We start from the raw sequence: 25,490 nt of genomic DNA, 5'->3' as shown, positions 1-25,490 counted from the left end.
AACTGGGATACACGCCCACTGCTGACACAGCCAGCAGTTGCCGAGGCAACCCGTCCCTACTGAGATACACGCCCACTGCTGACGCAGCCTGCCGTTGCTGAGGCAACACGCTACAACGAAGAGACTCGGCTGCAGGGCGTGGCGGAGACCACAGCAGAGCCCGCAGGAACAGCGCGAATCACACAACAGCAGGGCGGAGCCTCGGCAGCCAAACAGTGGCTAGTCTGCCTTTGAGCTGGGCAGGACACCTGATCGGACATCCAAAAATAAAGCCCAAACCCCTCAACACAGAGCATTTGAGAAAAAAAAAAGGGTTGTTTAACGAGCTGTGTTGCAGCAGAATCAAACATAGCAGCCTAACAGCCCTGAATGAACAACAGAGTGCACAGCTCAGCAATTAAACCCCTATAAAGTACAAACTGTCTCCTCAAGCAGCTCCCTGACCCCTCTATATCCAAAAGACTGTCATTAGGCAGGCATCATCCTGGGACAAAGAGAGCAGAAAAAGAAACTGGTAGCATCCCTCGCAGTGCCACGGCTACTAGAGGTGCACCCCAGACAAGCAGGGTCTGGAGCGGACCTCAACAGTCGTACAGCGAAGGGGCTAGACTGGTAGAAGGAAAACCAAGCAACAGAAATACTTCATCATCAACATTCTGGGTGTCCACTCAGAGACCCAAACGAAAAGTCAGCAACTACGCAGACGACCAGCGGACAAATCCACAAAGATGGGAAGAAACCAGCGCAAAAAGGAGGAAAACACCCGAAACCAGAACACATCACCTCCTAGAAAGGACCAAGACTCCTCACCAGCAAGGGAACAAAGCTGGACGGAGAATGACTGTGACGAAATGACGGAATTAGACTTCAGAAGATGGATAATGAGAAACTTTTGTGAGCTAAAAGATCATGTATTAAATCAATGCAAAGAAACTAAGAACCTTGAAAAAAGATTTGAAAAAAGATTCGAGGAAATGATAACAAGAATGGATACCTTAGAGAGGAATATGAATGAATTAAAGGAGCTGAAAAACACAATACGAGAACTTCGCGAAGCAAACGCAAGTTTCAATAGCCGAATTGACCAAGCAGAAGAAAGAATATCTGAAGTCGAAGACCAACTCAATGAAATAAAACGAGAAACCAAGATCAGAGAAAAAAGCGCAAAAAGGAATGAACAAAGTCTCCAAGAAATGTGGGACTATGTGAAAAGACCTAACCTACGTTTGATAGGTGTACCAGAAGGGGACGAAGAGAATGAATCCCAGCTGGAAAATACTCTTCAGGACATCATCCAGGAAAATTTCCCCCACCTAGCAAGACAAGCCAACACTCAATTGCAGGAAATACAGAGAACACCACAAAGATATTCCGCAAGAAGAGCAACCCCAAGGCACATAATCGTCAGATTCAACAGGGTTGAAATAAAGGAGAGAATACTAAGGGCAGCCAGAGAGAAAGGTCGGGTCACCCACAAAGGGAAGCCCATCAGACTCACAGCAGATCTCTCGGCAGAAACACTACAAGCCAGAAGAGAGTGGGGGCCAATATTCAACATTCTTAAAGAAAAGAACTTTCAACCCAGAATTTCATATCCAGCCAAACTGAGCTTCAGAAGTGAAGGAAGAATAAAATCCTTTGCGAACAAGCAAGTACTCAGAGATTTTGTCACCACCAGGCCTGCTTTACAAGAGCTCCTAAAAGAGGCACTACACATAGAAAGGATCAATCAGTACCAGCCATTCCAAAATCACACTGAATGCTAAAGAGCTTCAACATAATGAAGAATCTACAACAACTAACAGGCAAAACAGCCACTTAGAATCAAAATGGCAGTATCAAATTCACACATAACAATATTAACCCTAAATGTAAATGGACTAAATGCACCAATCAAAAGACACAGACTGGCAAATTGGATAAAAATCCAAAACCCATCAGTGTGCTGTATCCAGGAAACCCATCTCACATGCAAGGATACACAAAGGCTCAAAATAAAGGGATGGAGGAAGATTTACCAAGCTAATGGAAAGCAAAAAAAAGCAGGAGTTGCAATTCTCATCTCTGATAAAATAGACTTTAAAGCAACAAAGATTAAAAGAGACAAAGAAGGCCATTACATAATGGTAAAAGGATCGATACAACAAGAAGAGCTAACGATCCTAAACATATATGGACCCAACACAGGAGCACCCAGATACATAAGGCAAGTTCTTAATGACTTACAGAAGGACTTAGACTCCCACACAATAATAGTGGGAGACTTTAACACTCCACTGTCAATACTAGACAGATCAACCAGACAGAAAATCAACAAGGATACCCAGGGCTTGAACTCAGACCTGGAGCAAGCAAACCTGGTGGACATTTACAGAACTCTCCACCCCAAATCCACAGAATACACATTCTTCTCAGCACCACATCACACCTACTCTAAAATTGACCACATAATTGGAAGTAAAGCACGGCTCAACAAATGCAAAACAACTGAAATCATAACAAACAGCCTCTCAGACCATAGTGCAATCAAGTTAGAACTCAGAATTCAGAAACCGACCCAGAACCGCACAGCTTCATGGAAACTGAACAACTGGCTCTTGAATGTTGACTGGGTAAACAACGAAATGAAGGCAGAAATAAAGAAGTTCTTCGAAACCAATGAGAACGAAGACACAACGTGCCAGAACCTCTGGGACACATTTAAAGCAGTCTCTAGAGGAAAGTATATAGCAATAAGTGCCCATATGAGGAGAATGGAGAGATCCAAAATTGACACCCTATCGTCCAAATTGAAAGAGCTAGAGGAGCAAGATCAAAAAAACTCAAAACCCAGCAGAAGACAAGAAATTACTAAGATCAGAGCTGAGCTGAAGGAGATTGAGACACGAAAAACCCTTCAAAAAATCAATAAATCCAAGAGCTGGTTTTTTGAAAAGATCAACAAAATAGACAGACCACTAGCCAGATTGATTAAAAAGAAAAGAGAGAACAACCAAATAGATGCAATAAAAAATGATAAAGGGGAAATCACCACAGATTCCACAGAAATTCAAACCATCATCAGAGAATATTACAAACAACTCTATGCGCATAAACTAGTAAACCTGGAAGAAATGGATAAATTCCTGGACTCCTGTGTCCTCCCAAGCCTAAACCAGGAGGAAGCTGAAACTATGAATAGACCAATAACAAGGTCTGAAGTTGAGGCAGCAATTAAGAGCCTACCTCACAAAAAAAGCCCAGGTCCAGATGGGTTCACAGCCGAATTCTACCAGACACACAAGGAGGAGCTGGTACCATTCCTTCTAAAACTATTTCAAACAATCCAAAAAGAGGGAATCCTTCCCAAATCATTTTATGAGACCAACATCATCCTGATACCAAAACCCGGCAGAGACCTACGAGAAAAGAAAACTTCAGGCCAATATCCATGATGAACATAGATGCAAAAATCTTCAATAAAATATTGGCAAGCCGATTGCAACAGCAAATCAAAAAACTTATTCATCATGATCAAGTAGGATTCATCCCAGGGATGCAAGGCTGGTTCAACATACGCAAGTCTATCAACGTAATTCACCACATAAACAGAACCAAAAACAAAAACCACATGATTATCTCAATTGACGCAGAGAAGGCATTTGACAAAATTCAACAGCCCTTTATGCTAAAAACCCTCAATAAACTCGGTATCGATGGAACGTATCTCAAAGTAATAAAAGCTATTTATGACAAACCAACAGCCAATAACATACTGAATGGGCAAAAACTGGAAGCATTCCCTTTGAAATCTGGTACTAGACAAGGATGCCCTCTCTCACCACTCCTATTCAATATAGTACTGGAAGTTCTAGCCAGAGCAATCAGGCAAGAAAAAGAAATAAAGGGTATTCAAATAGGAAAGGTGGAAGCCAAATTGTCTCTATTTGCAGACGACATGATAGTATACCTAGAAGACCCCATCGCCTCAGCCCAAAAACTCCTGAAACTGATAAACAACTTCAGCAAAGTCTCAGGATATAAAATCAATGTGCAAAAATCACAAGCATTCGTCTACACCAATAACAGACTTAAAGAAAGCCAAATCAAGAGCGAACTGCCATTCGCAATTGCTACAAAAAGAATAAAATACCTAGGAATACAACTCACAAGGAACGTAAGGGACCTCTTCAAGGAGAACTACAAACCACTGCTCAACGAAATAAGAGAGGACACAAACAGATGGAGAAACATTCCATGTTCATGGTTAGGAAGAATTAATATCGTGAAAATGGCTATACTGCCCAAAGTAATTTACAGAATCAATGCTATCCCCATCAAGCTACCATTGACTTTCTTCACAGAACTGGAAAAAACCACCATGAATTTCATATGGAACCAAAAGAGAGCCCGCATAGCCAAGTCAATTCTAAGCAAAAAGAACACAGCGGGGGGCATCACACTACCGGATTTCAAACTATACTACAAGGCTACAGTAATCAAAACAGCATGGTACTGGTACCGAAACAGAGATATAGACCAATGGAACAAAACAGAGGCACCGGAGGCAACACAACATACATACAACTATACAATCTTTGATAAACCTGACAAAAACAAGCAATGGGGCAAGGATTCCATGTTTAACAAATGGTGTTGGGAAAACTGGCTAGCCATGTGCAGAAAGCAGAAACTGGACCCCTTCCTGACACCTTACACTAAAATTAACTCCAGATGGATTAAAGACTTAAACATAAGACCTGGCACCATAAAAACCCTAGAAGGAAATCTAGGCAAAACTATCCAGGACATAGGAGTAGGCAAGGACTTCATGAACAAAACACCAAGAGCATTGGCAACAAAAGCCAAAATAGACAAATGGGACCTAATGAAACTCCACAGCTTCTGCACGGAAAAAGAAACAGTCACTAGAGTGGATCGGCAACCAACAGAATGGGAAAAAATTTTCGCAGTCTACCCATCTGACAAAGGGCTGATATCCAGAATTTACAAACAACTCAAGCAGATTTACAGGAAAAAAACAAACAAGCCCATTCAAAAGTGGGCAAAGGATATGAACAGATACTTTACGAAAGAAGACATATATGAGGCCAACAATCATATGAAAAAATGCTCATCGTCACTGGTCATCAGAGAGATGCAAATCAAAACCACATTGAGATACCATCTCACGCCAGTTAGAATGGCGATCATTAAAAAATCTGGAGACAACAGATGCTGGAGAGGATGTGGAGAAAAAGGAACACTTTTACACTGTTGGTGGGAGTGTAAATTAGTTCAACCATTGTGGAAGACGGTGTGGCGATTCCTCAAGGCCTTAGAAATAGAAATTCCATTTGACCCAGCAATCCCATTACTGGGTATATATCCAAAAGACTATAAATCGTTCTACTATAAGGACACATGTACACGAATGTTCATTGCAGCACTGTTTACAATAGCAAAGACCTGGAATCAACCCAAATGCCCATTGATAATAGACTGGATTGGAAAAATGTGGCACATATACACCATGGAATATTATGCAGCAATCAGAAATGATGAGTTCGTGTCGTTTGTAGGGACATGGATGAATCTGGAAAACATCATCCTCAGCAAACTGACACAAGAACAGAAAATGAAACACCGCATATTCTCACTCATAGGTGGGTGATGAAAAATGAGAACACATGGACACAGAAAGGGGAGTACTAAACACTGGGGTCTATTGGGGGGAAAAGGGGAGGGCCAGTGGGAGGGGGAGGTGGGGAGGGATAGCCTGGGGAGAAATGCCAAATGTGGGTGAAGGGGAGAAGAAAAGCAAAGCTCACTGCCATGTGTGTACCACGCAACTGTCTTGCATGCTCTGCTCATGTACCCCAAAACCTATAGTCCAATAAAAAATTAAAAAATAAAATAAAATAAAATAAAATAAAATAAAAAAAATAAAAAATAAAGTGACAGAGAGAACAGTGAGGCTGCAGCTGTGCCAGCTAGGAGATACAGAGTAGCAGATTACGTCAGACAGGCAGAAGCCAGTGGCACTAATTATGCTTGACAGAAAAAGGCACTCCTCACACCTCAGAATCTCACAAATATATTTACCTACATTTAAAACTTTGCACTTTTCCACATAGAAAGGCATGTTTCTGTGAAGAACCAATTCACAAATGAATTACTGAATTACAAATAGTTCAATAAACATAGTTTTAGTGAATGAGACTTCATTTCCATTTCTTAGTTACAAATACCTTAAAATACTACAGAGATACCTTTGAAATCACTGTTTTAAATTCTGTTGCAAATAAAAAGCATATTTTATTTTATTTTTCATGTATTTATTTATTTTTCATCTATTTATTGTTACAAGGATGAAATGCAGTGGCACAATCTCAACTAAATCCAACCTCCACTTCCCAGACTCAAGTGATCCTCCCACCTCAGCCTCCCATACCTGGTGAATTTTTTTGTTGTTGTTGTTGTTGGTAGAGATGGGCTTTCACAGTGTTGCCAAGGCTGGCCCTGAACTCCTGAGCTCAAGTGGCCTGCCCACCTAGCCTCCTAAAGTGCTGGGATTACAGGCATAAGCCACTATGCCCTGCCCTTATTTTTATTTTTAATTTTTGTGGGTACATACTAGGTGTATATATTTATGGGGTACATGAGATATGTTGATATAGGCATACAATGTGAAATAAGCACATCATGGGGAATGGAATACCCATCTCCTGAAGCATTTATTTTCTGAGTTCCAAACAATCCAATGATATTATTTAAGTTATTTTAAAATATATAATTAAATTATTATTACTATAGTCCCCTGTTGTACTAGCAAATAGGTCTTAAACTATTTTTTTGTATCCATTAACCATCCCACCTCCCCTCACCTGTTCAACCCTCTCACTATCCTTCCCAGCCTCTGAATCCATCCCTTCTACTCTCTAGGTCCATGAGTTCAATTGTTTTTGGTTTTAATTCCTACAAATAATGTAAAATGTACATCTTTATATGCCTGGCTTATTTTGTTTAACATAATGATCTCCAGTTCCATCCATGTCATTAGAAATGACTGGATCTCATTCTCTTTATGGCTGAACTCCATTGTGTATATGTATCACATTTTCTTTATCCATTCATCTGTTGATGAACATTTAGGTTGCTTCCAAATCTTGGCTATTGTAAATAGTTCTGCAACAAACATACGAGTACAGATATCTCTTGAATATACTGATTACCTTTCTTTCCAATCCCAGCAGTGGGATTGCTGAATCATATGGCAGCTCTGCTTTTAGTTTTCTGAGGACCCTGTAAACTATTCTCCAGAGTGGTTGCACTAATATACATTCCCATTATAGTGTACAAGGGTTCCCTTTTCTATACATTCTCACCAGCATTTGCTATTGCCTGTGTTTTGGATATAAGCCATTTTAACTGGGATGAGATGATATCTCATTGTAGCTTTGATTTGCATTTCTCTGATATCAGTGATGTTGAACATCTTTTCACATGCCTATTTGCCATTTGTGTGTCTTCTTTTAAGAAAGTTTGTTCAAATCTGTTGCCCATTTCTTGATCAAATTATTCAATTTTTTTCCTATAGAGTTGTTTGAACTCCTTATATATTCTGGTTATTAATTCTTTGGCAAATGGGTAGTTTGAAAATATTTCTACCATTCTGTGGGCTGTCTCTTCACTTTGTTGATTGTATCCTTTGCTATGCAGAAGCTTTTTAACTTGATGTGATCTCATTTCTCCATTTTTGCTTTGTTTGCCTGTGCTTGTGGGGTATTGCTCAAAAATTTTTTCCTAGACCAATGTCCTGAACATTTTCCCCAATGTTTTCTTGTAGTAGTTTAATAGTTTGAAATAACTATATTTTAAATCGCTATTTTAACTGAACAATCACTTAAAACCGTTTAAATGATTATGGCAATTGTAACCATAAAGTTATCTTTACACTGATACGTATTATTACATTGAAATCCCCTTAAAGGTAAGAAAACCTTTACCATTTTCACAGGTCCAACATCTAAAACATTGCCTGAAACACAGCAAACACTCCATACATAGCTGCAGAAATGAACATTTTTGTTACAAACCAGTGAAGTACCTCCTTGTTTTCTCTTCTTATACCCTTTAGTAATTCTTTAATTTTTTAAATGAACATTCTTAAGTTATAGTACTCTTGAGACATGTCTGAGATATAGTTATATGATGGTTTTCTTTCAATTCTTGAAAGTAAGATGTTTAGGCATCCTTATATAATATTCTAATATGTTAGGATTACACATTTTTGAATAGTTTAAAAATTAATGAAATTCCATCAGACATACTGACCATAAAGCACAGAAATTATAGTCTATAAAACAAAAGGCAAAGCTATATATATTAAGAATTCTTATCTATTTCTTGGATATGTTTCTAGGCCCAATACTCTAACATATTTCACAAATCCTACTACTGTATATTTTCCAAAGATAACTACAAATCACTTACTTTCAACAAACACCAATACTCCAGTATTCTCTGCCTTCCTAGAAAACTAATTTTGCCCTTACTTATAAGAAGTAACAAAGATGCTGTTTTTGAAACCTGAGTACATGGATCCATGGAAAATCCCTTTCTGACTTTTTTAAAAAGCATGCTGAAGAGGGGAAATGTGATAGTGCCTTGACAAAAGATACTAATAGACATGAGGCAGCTTGTTTACTCTAAACTAAATGTACTTACAAAGCCACTTTAAATAGCATCACGTCTTCAAGCAATATTGAAAACACTAATATTAACCACAGATTGTTTAAATTATTATTATACTTTAAGTTCTGGGGTACATGTGCAGAATGTGCAGGTTTGTTACATAGGTATATACGCACCATGATAGTTTGCTGCACCCATCAATCCATCATTTATATTAGGTATTTCTCCTAATGCTATACCTCCCCTAGCCTCCCTAATAGGCCCCAGTATATGATGCTCCCCTCCCTGTGTCCATGTGTTCTCATTGTTCAACATGGAGTATTTGGTTGTCTATTCTTCTGTTAGTTTACTGAGAATGATGGTTTCCAGCTTCATCCATGTCCCTGCAAAGGACATGAACTCATTCTTTCTTATGACTGCATAGTATTCCATGGTGTATATGTGCCACATTTTCTTTATTCAGTCTATCATTGATGGGCATTTGGGTTGGTTCCAAGTCTTTGCTACTGTGAATAGTGTTACAATAAACATATGTGTGCATGTGTCTTTATAGTAGAATGATATATAATCCTTTGGCTTTATACATAATAATGGGATTGCTGGGTCAAATGGTATTTCTGATTCTAGATCTTTCAGAAATCATCATACTGTCTTCCACAATGGTTTAACTAATTAACACTCCCACCAACAGTGTAAAAGTGTTCCTATTTCTCCACATCATCTCCAGCATCTGTTGTTTCCTGGCTTTTTAATGATCACTGTTCTAACTGGCGTGAGATGATATCTCATTGTGGTTTTGATTTGCATTTCTCTAATGATCAGTGATGATGACCTTTTTTTCATATGTTTGTTGGCTGCATAAATGTCTTCTTTTGAGAAGTGTCTGTTCATATCCTTCACCCACTTGTTGATGGGGTTGTTTTTTTCTTGTAAATTTAAGTTCTTTGTAGATTCTAGATATTAGCCTTTTGTCAGATAGATAGATTGCAAAAATTTTCCCCCATTCTGTAGGTTGCCTGTTCACTCTGATGATAGATTCTTTTGCTGTGCAGCTCTTTAGTTTAATTAGATCCCATTTGCCTATTTTGGCTTTTGTTGCAATTGCTTTTGGTATTTTAGTCATGAAATCTTTGTCCATGCTATGTCCTAAATGGTATCCCTCATTGCCTAGGTTTTCCTCTAGGTTTTTTATGGTTTTAGGTCTTATGTTTAAGTCTTTAATCCATCTGAAGTTAATTTTTGTGTAAGGCATAAGGAAGGAGTCTAATTTCAGTTTTCTGCATACAGTTAGCCAGTTTTCCCAACAGCATTTATTAAATAGAAAATCCTTTCCCCTTTACTTGTTTTTGTCATGTTTGTCAAAGATCAGATGGTTGTAGACATATGATGTTATTTCAGAGGACTCTGTGGTGCTCCACTGACCTACATATCTGTTTGGTACCAGTATCGTGCTGTTTTGGTTACTGTATACTTGTAGTATAGTTTGAAGTCACGTAGCATGATGCCTCCAGCTTTGTTCTTTGTGCTTAGGATTGTCTTGGCTATGTGAGCTCTTTCTGGTTCCAAATAAAATTTAAAGTAGGTATTTTCTAATTCTCTGAAGAAAGTCAATGGCAGCTTGATGGGGATAGCATTGAATCTATAAATTACTTTGGGCAGTATGACCATTTTCACCATATTGATTCTTCCTAACCATGAGCATGGAATGTTTTTCTATTTGTTTGTGTCCTCTCTTATTTTCTTGAGCAGTGGTTTATAGTTCTCCTTGAAGAGGTCCTTGACATCCCTTGTAAGTTGTATTCCTAGATATTTAATTCTCTTTGTAGCAATTGTGAATGGGAGGTCATTCATGATTTGGCTCTCTTTTTGTCTATTATTGGTGAATAAGACCACAGAATTTTGTTAACCTCCTTTTGGATCAAACTCTGACTAGGAGGTACTATTTTAACATGACAATAAAACTGCAATTGGTCCAATCTGTGTTCCTATGTAAGAAGAAAATATAGTTCTATCTATAGGCCATAGCACCCCCTTTTAAGTTGTGCTAGAACACTCTAGCCTTTTAAAAAATCACCTTTGTAGCTTAAATGAAAAGCTTGTATGTTTGAAAACACTAAGTTCAAAAATAATGGCAAATATTTGTCCTTTTTATTTATTAATGAAAGACTTAGAAGTATTTTGCTTCCATCAATTTTTCTATAACCAACCCTACTGCAGTGGACTTTATGTTCAAATAATTAAAATATTAGGGCTTTGCCTAAAGGCTCCTAAGAACCCAGCAAGGAATTGGAGGACTTAACAAAAACAGGTGGTTCATAGAAATGTGTTTAGATCATGTCATATTTTTAGCAACATGCCTATCTGCAGATGGGCCCTGCTATTTAATTCATGATAAATGTCAATCAAATCTCAACATTTCTTTAAATGGCTATCAAAAGCAGTGAAACTAGTTTTCACTTGGGTAGGAGTTTCTTAATTACTTAATAATTTTTATTTGCCAAGCTGTTTTGAAAGGCAGTTCAGTGACTATAAAACTGGCTCCAATTTATTCCCATAGGCCAAAATTTTTATATGTTTAGAAGATTGTATATAATTTGTTTTCTAAATGTTTTTTTTTTTTCAGTATCATGGCATTACCCATATAATTTTTTTCAAAATACATAGCAAACACATGTATTTTTGCTACAGTTAATAAGATACTCTCAGATTTCATTAAAGGGTAATAACAACAAATACAAAATACAAACCCTTTGAACTCTTTTCCCAAATCATTTATAGTTATCACATTAAACTCTGTCAACTGGAGAACGTTTGGAAATAAGATACTACTGAAGTGTTGACTAAAATACTTTGGTTTTTCCATCTTTAATCATAAATCGTATCATAAGAATCAGTATGATGATATATAAGAAGAAGGCCCAGGTATGAGTTCTGTGTTAATATACTCATGGAATCTTAGGTAAGTTACTTTATATCTTTGACCCTCAGTTCCATCATCTGTAAAAAAAAAAAATTGAAATAATTATATCTACCCAATTTCCTAAAAGGTTAATATGTGTTTAAGGGATATTAATAATAGATGTTCAATAATTGTTTTGCAATTGAACATATTTTGAAACAAGAAGAGTAATTCTCCACTAAAAAAACAAATTAACAGCCACTGTTTTTACCACTGGCAGAGTATAAATGTTACCACAAATATAAACTCTGAGATTAATTTTTATTTGGTGATAAGTAAAAATGTAAAAAGCTTTCTCTCTCTGAGAGTTTCTGCTTGTAACACCATTAGTCGTGCCTAGGAAATAGTGCATTATACACAATCACACATTGAATAAATGAATGAATCAATGATATGAAGAAAACACAAGAATTATCTCCAGATACATAAACAGAAAATTCATTGTAAGGTTTTTTTTTTTCCTAAAGATAAATTATTCTTCTCTTCTCTAGCAGTATTATTTACCTTCCACATTCTGAGACAATTCCAGATCTTAGTACAAAAGTGAAACAATAAAAAAGAAATAAATACATTGCTGGTACCTTACTTTTAAAAAGGGACTGGTCTCTTACCAAGTCCTGGGCTGCTCAAATCAAGAAAATAAAACAAAGACTCTAGACTCATCTACCCAAGATTTATGTAGCTAAAAGACACAAGTTCAAAAAGTGTCCCCCAGCAGCCTTGATAAACATGGCATAAATTCTGTAATATTTCTCATTCTTATGGGCACTAAGGTGTTATGAAGGCATATGAACTAATTAAAAAGAGGAGAGAACTATCAAAGAAATGGCCATGTTCTTGTGGGTCTGGGTAGTGGTCCTCAGACAGCCTCTCCCAACCTGTCACCAAAATATCCGTGAAAATATAAAATCAAAAATCATAATAATGAGAAATTTAAAATAATCAGAAATCATTAAAAACTATTTTGTAGGTCTATAATGGAAACATGCATGTGATACATTGCCAATATGTTCTAAAGCAATATTACTTTAAAACAGACACAAAGATAAATATAATATCTAGAGGAACATATGGCATACATATGCAAGACCACCTGTAATATGTGTAGTATATATTTTCCTAGTTTACTTTTAAACTTATTTATAATTATGTTTGCATGGTACTCTTCAATTATTATTTGGGCAAAGCAATTTTTTTTTATTTGTTATATCTTCCTTTGTATTTTTTTCCCTATCTGAAAATTGCAATATATTGTCATTTTCTTTTACTTTAGTACAGTTGGAATTTTATTTGGTTTACCTGTAAAATGAGAATTCAAAATTTAGCTTTCCCTTGTAATAACTTCTTGGCATTCACAAATTTAAAATAAATGCCTTTTAGGCTTAGGCAACTGTCACAGAAAACTAACTTGAAGCAATTATCAAAACTTGGTCTGCTATCAGAAGCCAATTAAGTTTTAGAAGGACTATACTGTCAAAGAAAACACTAGCCTGGACTGAAAAATCCCTTGACTAAGTTCATTGTAAAATAACCTATAGGTTTTCAGAATTACCCCAGCATTCTTGAAGCTCCCTCAAGACAACATCCTCCTGAGACTCCATTTTAGATGTTACCAGGGTGGAAGATGGACAAGAGCCTTTCAGAAGGCTGAACCAAGGACCTGGGCAATTGAGGTTCCAGGATCCCAGCCAAAACCAAGGGCTGGGCACTGTGGCTCATGCCTATAATCCCAACACTTTGGGAGTCTGGGGCAGGAATACTACTTGAGGCCAGGAGTTCAAGACCAGCCTTGTCAACATAAGGAGACACCATCTCAACTAAAAATTAAAAAACAACAACAACAAAAACTAGTCAGGTGTGGTGGCTTGTGCCTGCAGTCTCCAGCCACTTGGGAGGCTGAATCAGAAGATGTGTTTGAGCCGAAGAGTTCAAGGCTGCAGTGAGTTATTACCATGCCATCGTGCCACTGCACTCCATCCTAGGTAACAGAGCAAGATCTTGTCTCAAAGGAAAAAAAGAAAGAAGAGTAATCAAACAATTCCCCTCCTTCCAGAGTAATGAGTATCCACAATTACTCTTCAGGAGTCAAAAATTGTTAAATATCAGTGACTACTAGATGTATCCTTTTGTTTCTATAGCAAGTTGAGGTTAGAGTTGTAGTCATGCTGGTCATGCTGTATACTTGGCTGGTAGCTGAAAATAATTTATCTTTTTAATTCATATTTTTCCAAGCTACAAAGAGCCAAATCTTGACTTTATGGAGAAGACAGCATTATCCAGAGATCCTGGACATTGAGGAAGAGGCAGTGCCCCTGTGGGAACTTTGAGTTTTCTCCTCATAGACAAGATGAGTGTGTTTGATGTGTGATCTGTATGGTGAACAGAAGGGCAGCCTGTGGTAGACTATTGGTGATCACCAATATGGATGTTCCTTCCTTTCTCCTACAAAAAAAAATCAGTGCTCCTCATTTTCCAGCCTCTTTACATCTAGGTAGAACCAGGCAACTAGTTATCCTCAATAGAATGTACATAAAATTGGTTTGTGTCACCTTTGGGCTGAGAAAGGCAAGAGCCAGTATACTTTCTCTATGCTCTTACTATAGTTACAAATTATTTAAATCGCTCAAAAACATATTTTTAATTAATAAATATAATACTTTTCCAATAGAAAACACATAACTGTACCACCAAAACCTAATAGTGGCTGTTACATAATAAATGACTGATAAGTAATTGTTGAAATAAATGAATAATATGTTTTTTCCTCTGCATATTAGTATGAGTTGGACAGCTTAAATATATTTCATAGAAACAGTAATTACAATAATTGCAACAGAAATAAAGCCACGAAAAACAAGGGTGTGATGTGAGCTCAAATGAATGAAGTAATAAATAGAACACAATTAACTTACGTATCACCTGAAAAGATTTAGTCAATGCAAAATTTCTTAAATATGACCAAGTACTTTAGCTAAAATTGCTAAAATAATTTCCCTCCATCGAATGACTGACATGCAGATGAGCTAGCTAAATATTTGGCATATATAAATAAAAGTTAGCTGCTTATCTTATTCATAATGTATTGAGTAATTCTATATATGAGGTGCTAAAAGAAATGACTCTCATTTCTACCTCCTAATTCTATAAATGAAATATAAATGCAGACAAATAACTTTAACATGTAATGAGAGTATACATGCATAAAAAATCAACTGGTGCAACAAGGAAGGCCTGGTCAATTTTGCCCAGAGAAGATCAGGGAAAAAGGAAAGTGGCTTAAAATGGATCAGAAAGGATAGGTTCGAGGTTGAGGGAAAGGACTTTCAACACAGAGAGAAGAGCAAACATAAATTCAAGCAATTATGAGGATTAGAGTGAATCTGTGATAGAATCAAACAAGTGTCTCCAGAATAATTACCTTTCTTGTCACCTTTTCCTCTGTCATGTCTTTTTTGGTTAATATCTACAAGATTACTCATTCATTTAAGCCAGAGTCATTAATACCATTTTGGTCTCCTTTGCTAATGCTCCAAAATTCTAAGGAGTCTTCTGCAAGGATGCTCCACTTCAGCACTATGGACAGTTTGATAAATCTTTTTTGTAGGGGGCTGTGTTATGTATTGTGGGATGTTGCTGGCCTCCACCCATGCTTTGCCAGTAGCATGCTCTCCTCAATAGACTCACAGTTACGACAACTAAAATTGTCCCCAGACATTGCCAAATGTCTTCTGGGAGACAAAACTGCTCCCAGTTGAGAAGCACTGGTCTACAGTAGCATACCTTCCACAGGTACCCACTCTTCTCCTTTCCCGCTGCAACCACATTAATTTAAGTAGCCTCTCTTCCTTACCCACAGTAGGGTAGTAGACTACAACAGTGGTCTTCTCAGTGACATACTGCCTCTCCTGTATGCTACACAATGTTGCATAAGAGGACATGTGCCTCCTAACACATTGAAAAAAGCTACCACATACTGTTCAAGCTCTCACTCTTTTGCAATGCATTTCAGGACCTTTACAACCTGATTCCAACCTTGGCCTTAAACCCTCACTACCCGATCTACCCTATTTTTCAACTGCACAGATCCACAAGAAGCCCTTGAATTTTCATATCCACATGTTTATTCATCCCTCAAAGTCCAGTTGAGAAGTCTTGCCCAGCAGGGGTCTCACAAATCTAATTACTCCTTCATTATCTGTTCCTCAAGTTTACATACCACTTTTTATGCTATGCACTTCAGCAAACGCACTTTGAAATCCATAACAGTGTTCACACCCTGGCCATAACTCCCAAGGTCTACTCCCTGTCTATAACTGAGTACAGCAGGGACACTATGGCAAGCCTATTCTTGAGAGGCATGGGACTCTTCTTCTGGCCAAGTCTGACTCAAGGACGACTTTGCTCAGCCTTGCTTGGACTGCTCGGCACCCTACGATGCTATTACCCAACATTCTCATCCTCTTTTTTTTTCACCTGTTTTGGACGTACATAGCTCTCCCAGCTCTCCTCTTAGTTTCTCTAACATAGACACTTCCCTTACATAAAATCTTATCTTTGCATCTGCTTCTTGAAGGACCTGGACACTAGAAAGTTAAAAGAACAGCATAGGAAACTTTCCTTACTGTTGTTTGATTAGTATTGGAGCAAGTACATGAATAACCAAAAGAGGTTCTTATCAGTTTTCCCAATAAGAAAAAATATGAATACAGAATGGCATGTGTAATAATCAAGGCTATATTAGTTCTGGAAAAGTAGAAAGTTTAGAAAATAATAAAACTAAAATTTTGCTAGAATACACCAAAAAAAAAAAAACAGTAAAAACACTATTGATAGTTTCCATATTTTTATTTCCTGTCTGAACAAGAAGTTACTAAAGTAACTCAATAATCAGTCATCAAAGAGGCAGTGCTTGACATGTTGCAGAATGGTTCATGTGAGAAACTTCAAAAGTACACATAGCCACTACAAGATACTCCGTGAGAATACTGTATAAGTCACATGCAATATCTGGTTTTATGACATCTGGAAACTGTTTCCTTCAACCCAAAGACTGCATTGCCTCAAATCCCACCAAGAAATAGTGAGATTAACTGTCTAGGCAGTTGAGTTAATCCCCGAGGGCCTTGGGAAGATGTGAACACCCTATGCAATATGATAAAAGGGCTACCAGAAGCAAAAGGGATTATCAGAAATAGGCTGTGCAAAATTTGTACATTCTATCCTGACAAGTATATGCAAACTTATTAAATACTGATCGCTAAATACTTTGGCAAGAGTATTTATCAACATTATGAATTGATAAATAATATGACCATAAAGAAGAAGTTTAGAGTTAAATATAGGGATATCAAGGTCTGGTAACTATACATGCTGTGATAGCCTATCAACGCATTAAACACAAAGAGTTTAATTAGCCATTACATTACTTATAGATAATTTTATGAATTAGTTCCATTTTTATACCTTTTATATATTTGGGAAATGAAAAATCTTTGTTCAGAAATGTTTGAATCATGGGATGAATAAATACACTTATGGAAAATAAAAATTATAGAGAAGATTAGAAAAGCAAGAACTATATACCTGTTAAACAAAGAAAACTTCTGCCACATTCTTAGATTCTTCTGGTTTTTCAAAACACTTAGGAAAAACTTAAACAACACTACTTATTGTTCAGAGAAAAACACAAAAATACCAAAACTTCTAAAAGTGGAGGAAAATTAACCATATAGAAATTAAAAGAAAGTATTAATTCACATGCTTGGGGTTAATTCAACACTAGCAACTAATCAAAATCAATAAATACATTGGGGTGTCAACTTTAACAAATGGTTGTAGAGATATTTTGAAAATATTCTTTTGATTTGTTTTTTATTCTTTTTCTCTAAAAGCCACATTTTCCAGCCGCCACCAGAGAAGGGAAGGGGAGAGTTTATTTCAGTTGGGAAGATGGAAAGGCTATAGGTCAATTAAATGAGATGTGAAAAGGGAACTCAGTAGATACTGGGGAATAAAGGGCAATGAAGGCAAAGAAAACAGATGGTAAGATGTATGCACATTAACTTCTCCACTGGGAGTTTAAAGAAGAATATCCCAGAAACAAAAGGCATATTACATTGTTTAAATACTGCCAAAAGGAGTGTTCCCAGATGCTGACTATGTGGGACTCAAGAAAGGAACCCTCTGAAAAGGTTCCCTACACACAAATTTAGAGGTGTAGAAGAGTTTGACAAGAGTCCCTCTTGACTCTCAAATGCCAGAGAGGGCTTGAATGAAGCCTTTAGATGAGTCTGCAAGAATAGCAATAGCATCACCAAACCAGTTTACCTGGAGAGGGCAATGCAGCAGTACTTTGTATTTGAAAGCTGCACAATAAATCACTGAGACAAGAAATCAAGTGGATGTTACAGCCAGAATTCAGAGGGACATACAGCACTAGTGAGAGTCCAGGGGAGGATAAGTCAAGACCAGTGAGCTCTCACTGAGCAAGGAGAAAAAGGGCCATAAGATCTCAGGCCCAGAAATCACTTCTGGTAATAGAAAAATAAAAAGAAACTATGGCACAAAGGACATCACCAGACACTTGTGGGACTGAAGGACTGTAAAATTTCTTCACCCCTCTCTCAAACAATTCAAAGACCTCATAACACGTTATGACCCTGTATATAGTCAGTTTCCATCAATGGTCAATGTATTCTTAAATCGACCAATGTATAAAACAATACCCATTCACAGAAAAAAAAATGAGATTGGATGTTCATTTCAATATATGCACGAAAAGCATTTGATAAAATATGACATCCATTCTTGATTAAAAGTAAAACTAAAGTAAAGCAAAAAGCAACTAGAAAAAGAAGAAAACATCTCTAAATTAATAAGATTGGCTCTGAGAATCCTTCAGCAAACTTCAACCTTAATGTTTAATGGACTGACAGAGGCCAAAGCCAGATGTCAAGTACACAAGGTGACAAAGATAAATTAGGAAGCAAGTAGGAGCAGGGTCGTAAGGTTAGCATTATTGAATTCCCAAGCTTTGTATCAACATTCATCCGCAAAAACTCAGCTTGTCCGGGCTTCAGATACTACAATTTACCTAGATGTAAAGACTAAAGGCTGATCTGAGACTAAAATAGGAATCTGGTATAATTACAAATGTATTCTAAAATCTACCAGGTTCTATTGTTTAATGAAACTACTAATCCAAACAAATTTAATCTTAGAGTCAGGATAGAAATAAATATATATAATCATAAATAGGTAGCTAATATCTGTTCTAGTGTTAGCATAAAAAATGAGAAATTTTAACAAGTCACCAATCTCTTCAGTAATTTAGACTTACAATTAGTTATAATCATATTACTGAAAAAAAATGTAGATCTTGGTACCTCTAGTTATTGGCAATGTTACTGAAATATTTCTGTCTCTACAATGATTGTTGTACTCAATTTAGCCTTATACAAATGCAAAGAAATTATGTAAAACAAAGCTGAGTTTTGGAGATATGAAAAAAGTGTTTAAATGTTAAATCAACAACTGCTGATAATATTGATAAGTTAATCAAAAGCAAAATACATAAATATTTCAGATTAATAATGCATGATAATGGAATTATTTACTTGCCATTGACAGTGTGACTCCTATAGGGGATTTTTCCCTATAAAAATTTAGTAAAAGAACATTCAGAACAAATCACTTGATTTATAATTTCTAGTAATCCCTCAACTAAATTAATTTTGTTCTGAATGTTTTATTATAAAATGTATATAACATAAATGATTGATTTCATATTTGATTAATAAGTACATTGCTAAAGAAGATAAACATTGCTGATTAACTTATACATAATATATTGTATAATACATTAAATTACCCACATAAATGAGAAAATAATAAATCTTCACACCTAACATTATAAAAATATTACTCAATATTAATTTTAAGATATGTTAATAAAATGAACTAAGTAATAAAACAAAAAAGTATGCATGATGATGACTTAGTCAATTGTATTCAAACTGACACAGTGACTAGAAAGGATGAACTCCATTTATGACTCAAAAATGTTTTTAACTGCTTTCTGAATTCAAAAAAAATTAATCATAAATATATGTATCTACTATGTACCCACAAAAAATTAAAATTTTTTTTAAAAAGCATGCTGAATAATAATTTGAACTACATCAGCATTATGAATCAAAATGAGCATAAGCATCATTCCCAATTATGCCTACCCATCTAGAATGGTTTCCTATGAGAAAACGTATTGATCATGACAAAATTGTGATAGCAAATCTAGAATTTTCCAGACAAACCAAACATTATTTTAGAAAGGTTTTAGAGAATATTTTTGTCCTTTGAAGTATAGGTAGCTATGTAAATATTAGAGTGTGATTCTGCCATTGTGATGTTGCAAGTATTTTACATGGACGAAAGAAAGGAAATAGTTCTAGGTATTTCATGTAAAAAACAACTCAAGATAATTGCTTGCAAAAGAGCTCACATCCAGGAAGACATCTTAAATCAATCAAGCCAAAGGAGTATTACATTTGAACTGGAGAGAAATGTTATCAACTTTTTACTTAATCAAAGAATAAAGTGTTGATGTTCTAAAAATAACTTTGAACACCTTTCTAAAGGTATCTTTTGTGTAAGTGTGTATCCTGCTAAACAAAAGCTAGATACTTAGGATCAGTAAAATCCTGTAACCAAATTCCTAGTTCTTGTTTTTTCTTGAATACGAATTTGTCAGAGGAGTTACCACAGAAGTGAGGCTATATATGTTTTAAAACAATTGTCTTTACCCTGGGTTCCATGAACTCGTATGGCAAAAAGTTACATCTTTATATTCACTAACCTCTGACACTGAACATTTCCTTCAATTATGATTGTATCATTTCCACAGACATTGCAGCTTTGTTATCAATAAAATGATACTATATCACATTATACTTGGTGTAGTTATCTGGATAGTGTATACCCATTATCAACCCAAAAGTATAATAGACAAAACCAATAGATCTTTGTAGATAGAGAGTTTCAAGTTTGATGCATTTTAAACAGATTCATCTTCTTCCCTACTCTACTTCACAGGCCATCCCCATACCATCAACAAAACAAACTTTGCCTATTCAGACTTTGCCAATGGGAGTCTTTTCATTTTATGTATATTCATTATCCTTTCCCTCTATCAAATTCCATAAACAAAGTTATATAAGTAAATCCAGGGGATTGTGGCTCAGTAGGACCATGAAAAGGTACATCTGAGTTAAACATCCTGCCCTCCAGTTGGAAACCACATTCCGCTTTTAATAGTGGTCCCACCGGCCAATCCCTGATCACCACTCCAGCGTCTGACACTTTCAAGAAAGATACTCTTTCAGCATTGCACAGAGTGTCGGTTTTTGCCCAGCAGGCAGAGACGCACTCATCCTGGTAGAGAGGCCTCTGAAGGAGTTGCCTCTGGCTTGGTGTTAATCCTTCTGGTGGCCCACCCTGAACTCTAGGGTCATCAACCACCAACTTCAAAACCCGAGGTCATGTTCCCTGAATGCAGTCCTTGCCTGGATCCCGAGAAAATGCCAAATGAACCAAGGACGCTTACCAGGCCTCCGCATACGCTGACGACAGCCTTGAGATCCTCCTGAAAGTTGACCTGGCCGCTGTAGAAGCAATGGCGCAGGTCTGAGGACCCTGCGCCACTCTCCCAGGCCCCGCGCTCCGGGGCTCCCAAGTGCACCTCGGTGTAGCCGGCGGCCAGAAAGGATGCATCCGCGGTCAGGTTCAGCTGGAAGAGGTGCCCGTAGGCAGTGAGGCGATAGTGGGTCCTGAACGGCGCGGGTTCCAGCGCCTCGGAGCTGCGTTTCTTCCGGCTGAAGTGGTGGCTCTGAGGGAACACTTCTCCAAACTCATTGACCCGCTCAGGGATCACTACTTCGTAGGAGGCCAGTGTCCTCACCAGGGCTTCTGCAACCACAGCGACAGGTCCCGTGAGCTCCCATGCGTTCCTCATTGCCCATCCCCAAACTTCTTCTACCCAACGTCCCCGTTAAAGGTCCCAGGTCCCGGTACAGCTAGGGGCATGACAAATGCACACATGCTGGTGCGCACGCACACACACACACGTGCACTGGAACTGTTCGTGTTCTGCTTTCCCACACCCCCTATTTGCCCTACCCTCCCCAAGCAAAGACCCTACCGCTAATGGCCCTAAGCAACCCACCTCCTTCCCCAGTACCTCCTCACCACCTTCCCCAGTACCTCCTCACCTCCCCAGCCGCCGTCTCCTTCCCTCTGGGTGCACGCCCCCACCCCCCCAGTCCCACACGCCCCAGTCGCGTGGTCCCGGGAGTGCGATGCGTCCCAGGCGCGCGGGATTCCTCGAAACCCGGCGCAGTCGCGACCTCTCGGGCAGACCGGTCTGAGAGTCCCGGGAGCTCCTACAGGGCCAGCGTTCCCAAACGGGCTGAGCCGCTCGTCCCCTCTGCCCTCATGTCCCACTCGGGCCCCGCGCCCATAGGGCGCCGCTGAAGGCGTCCAGCGGTGACTTTACCTTGTCTGGGGTGGAAGTGAACTTCCCAAGACCTGGCGATGAAGAGCGAGACATGGTAGAGCAGCCCTGCCAGCCACTTGGCCACCCGCATGGTTCCACCCAGGGGACTCCGATGGGGGAGGCCCACCGGAGACGCCGGCCGCTGAGCTGGCTTCCCTCGCGCTTGGATCCTCTTCTCCCTCTCGCCCGCCGCTCTCCGCGCCTCAGAAGCCTGGGAAACAGCAGCGAGGGCCCCGGGCCGGCTCGTCTAGCCAAACTGCCTGTCTTCGCTCGCGGAGCCGCTGCTTCATCGCACTGTAGCCTCGCTCCCTTTCTGCGCCCGCACCGCCCTCAGAAGCTCTCTCCTCAGGTTCAGCTCGGCTCGGGGAAGCTACTGGACCTAAGCAGGAACGGTGCCAATGTAAAAGCCCACCCCGGGCCGGCGAGGGCCGGGGAGAGCCCGCCCCTAGGGGCTGAACCCGGCCAATCAGCTGGAGGCGCGGCCACCGCTCGCCCTCCCGCGCGCATCCGCCTCCCTTCCCCACCCAGCCTCAGGCAGAGTGCGGTTCCTTCCCGCTGCCCCAGTGGGCGCGCAACTTGCTGAGTAGCCCCGAAGCCCGGCGGGGCACCAACCCCGAACCTGTGAAACCCAGAGAAATGCAAGCACCCGCGTACGTGAAAGGTGCCTTAGGATTTGGGCTCTTAGATGAAATGACAAGCATCAGATAGTAAGTTTGTTTTTTGTGTTTCACGGTACTTTTAGGCTTCTCAAACAAAATAAAATAAGCTACAACAGAAGCTCTTGTAGGCAGAGAATACTACCAACGAAGCTGTGTCCGAACCTCACTTGCAAGGGCCCCTGTGTGTGCTGGGAGTTGCTGGGAGTTGAGGAGTGACATAGGTGGTCGAGGAAGCCGAGTTTGCACGCAAGCACTTGTGGCAATTGCGGAAAGAAATTTAGGTAAAGGATCTGAGTCTCCAAAGTTTTAGTAACTTATTGTGGTTTATTTTTTTATTTCTAATATTCATTTTTGTACTTAATTTTGTATCAAGAGCCCTCCAAAATTATATGAACGTCAAGACCCACAAAACTTGAATCCGCCCTGCCTGTGGGAGATTTTGCTATTAGTTCCACAGTATTCATATACCCTTTGTTTATAATATGCAAATAACCTCATGTATCCACAATTATCCTCCTCAACAATTATTGTGGCTCTGAATCCAGTTGTCCCCAGGTGTCTGTTAAATTCAATACACCTCAGTGGTAGCTGAAAGCAATTATTTTAGTACTACTTCTCATTTCCCAAATCCACCTGTTTGATTTGCAGGTTACATAATTATTTTTCTCTATACTCAGTATGAAAACAAAGGGGACTAGTCAGATTGTCTTGAAATCCAACCAGGGGAGAGAAAGAATGTTAGAAAAAAAGAAAAGGAATACATGAGTAAATCTTCACAACCGTAATGGAAAACACTGATTGCCCTTCCTCTTCTGAGTTCTCAACAATAGAAATTCTGCACTCTTTGAATTGACCTCTGATGGCATGCCTCTTCACTTTTATGTCATATACTTGGCCTGTTGTTCACCACCAATGTGGAACAATCTTGTTCACGGAAAGAGTTTAATATTACATCTCCCAAGGAAATCACCCAGCTTGGTGATAGTAATTCTTCCACAATCACTCCCCTTCTTTTGTACCCTTTTCTCACAAGTGACATTTCATTCATCAGAGAATTAAAGACTTCTGGTGGGATTTTTTTCCTAAGCTAAGTATACTGTTATTCTCAACAAAACAAAAATGGACTTTACCCACACCTGTCTATTTAGTGGTTACCTTCAGTACATTACAATTGAGTCATTTTAATTACATTGCAGCTCTGAATACGTCTTCACATTAGGAGCCATACCTTGTCTCCTAGAAATAACAGACAATAGAACTGCATCTATTTAATTGGCGATCTCCTTGCTGACTACAGAGAAAATTTGATATTTCATTTCCATCACTGAATGTTTGTTGCTCAGGGCAGTATTTACAATCAAGCATTTGACTTTCAGCTTCCTGTAACTTTTGGAATTACTATGTTAAGAATGGGGCTGAGGATTTTTTTTTCATTTTTTAAATAAATGACAAGGTGTGTGGGAAGTGTATTTTATATCATTATTATCTTTACAATGTTCAGTTAAAAGTATCATTTTCCTCATTTCATAGAAGATAGATGTTATGTTGTCATACAGTATCTAATAACTAAGCTGGATTTCTACAAATCCTTTCTGACTCCAAATGTCTTTTTGTTAAACTGAGCTATAAATGTCATGGTATTCACATTATCTCTCTTCTTTCTTCCTACTCTGCTAATGAAAATGTCATGAATAAGCTAATCTATGCCATTTAATTCAAACTATTTCCTCGCATTGATAATTAGAGCTATCGCTTATGGAGTTCTTTAAAAAGTATGAAATATGAAACCAAAGAGATTTTAGTCTTACTTGATGCTAATCCAGAGTGAATTATGTAATTTCTTTGAGCTTCACAGAGGTAATAGTTAAGCTAAATGGTATGTCAGAGAAATTTCATAAGTGGTCCCTGATCCCAGTGCTTTGATGGACAAAGGTAGAAAAATCACATAGGCAGGAGTTTGAGACCAGTTTGGGCAACACAGTGAGACCCCTGTTTCTACCAAAAAAAAAAGTTAATTAGATATTGTGGCACTTGCCTGTGGAACTAGCTACTTGGGAGACTGAGGCAGAAGGATCATTCCTGACCCCAGGAGCCCAAGGTTACAGTGAGCTACGATCGTGCTACCACTCCAGTCTAAGCAACAGAGCGAAATCCTGTCTCTAAAAATAATAACAATAATAATCATTAATAAAATTTTGTTTGATTTGTAATTGAGACATTAAGCATTATAAATACACGCCATGCAACCAGCTTTTGGCACAGTGTGGAGAAAATATATTCAATCCTGCAAAACAGAAATATTCTCACTATACTTAGAGGTGAATAGACCTTGTTTTATAATTCTAATTCTACTGTAAGCAGCTATATAATGTTGAAAATTCATGTAATGTGAGCCTACCTTTTCTCAGTTGTAAAATAAAGTTAATAATAGTAATCTCATGCAATTGTTAAGATGATTAAAAGAGACAATACAGGTAACATACTTGACATAATACTGGACCAAGTATGTTCTCAATGCATATTCATGCTGATTATGAAATACTGAATGTTCATACTAAAAGGAATAAACTCTTCGAATACAGACTGCTTTTCTAATATTAGTAGGTAGGAATTAAAGTGGTCAATCTTCATAATTTACCTGAAACTG

General features: G+C 38.3%; 1 protein-coding gene across 1 annotated transcript in view; it reads right to left on the bottom strand.

Moving 5' to 3' along the window:
- The window catches only part of ADAMTS20 (ADAM metallopeptidase with thrombospondin type 1 motif 20), a 225,514-nt gene extending 202,955 nt beyond the window's left edge, over positions 1 to 22,559 (bottom strand). The window contains exons 1-2 of the mRNA XM_002752357.6: positions 22,185 to 22,559; positions 21,237 to 21,598 (exon numbers count right to left, since the gene is read on the bottom strand). Of these exons, the coding sequence (XP_002752403.2) occupies positions 21,237 to 21,598; positions 22,185 to 22,275 (453 nt within the window). The 5' untranslated portion in view covers positions 22,276 to 22,559. The remainder of the gene's footprint in view (positions 1 to 21,236; positions 21,599 to 22,184) is intronic.
- Between the last annotated feature and the right edge of the window lie 2,931 nt (positions 22,560 to 25,490).

The sequence above is a fragment of the Callithrix jacchus genome, chromosome 9, assembly GCF_049354715.1.
Source record: "Callithrix jacchus isolate 240 chromosome 9, calJac240_pri, whole genome shotgun sequence".
Lineage (NCBI taxonomy): Eukaryota > Metazoa > Chordata > Mammalia > Primates > Cebidae > Callithrix > Callithrix jacchus.
This window is presented reverse-complemented; position numbering and strand designations above follow the sequence as displayed.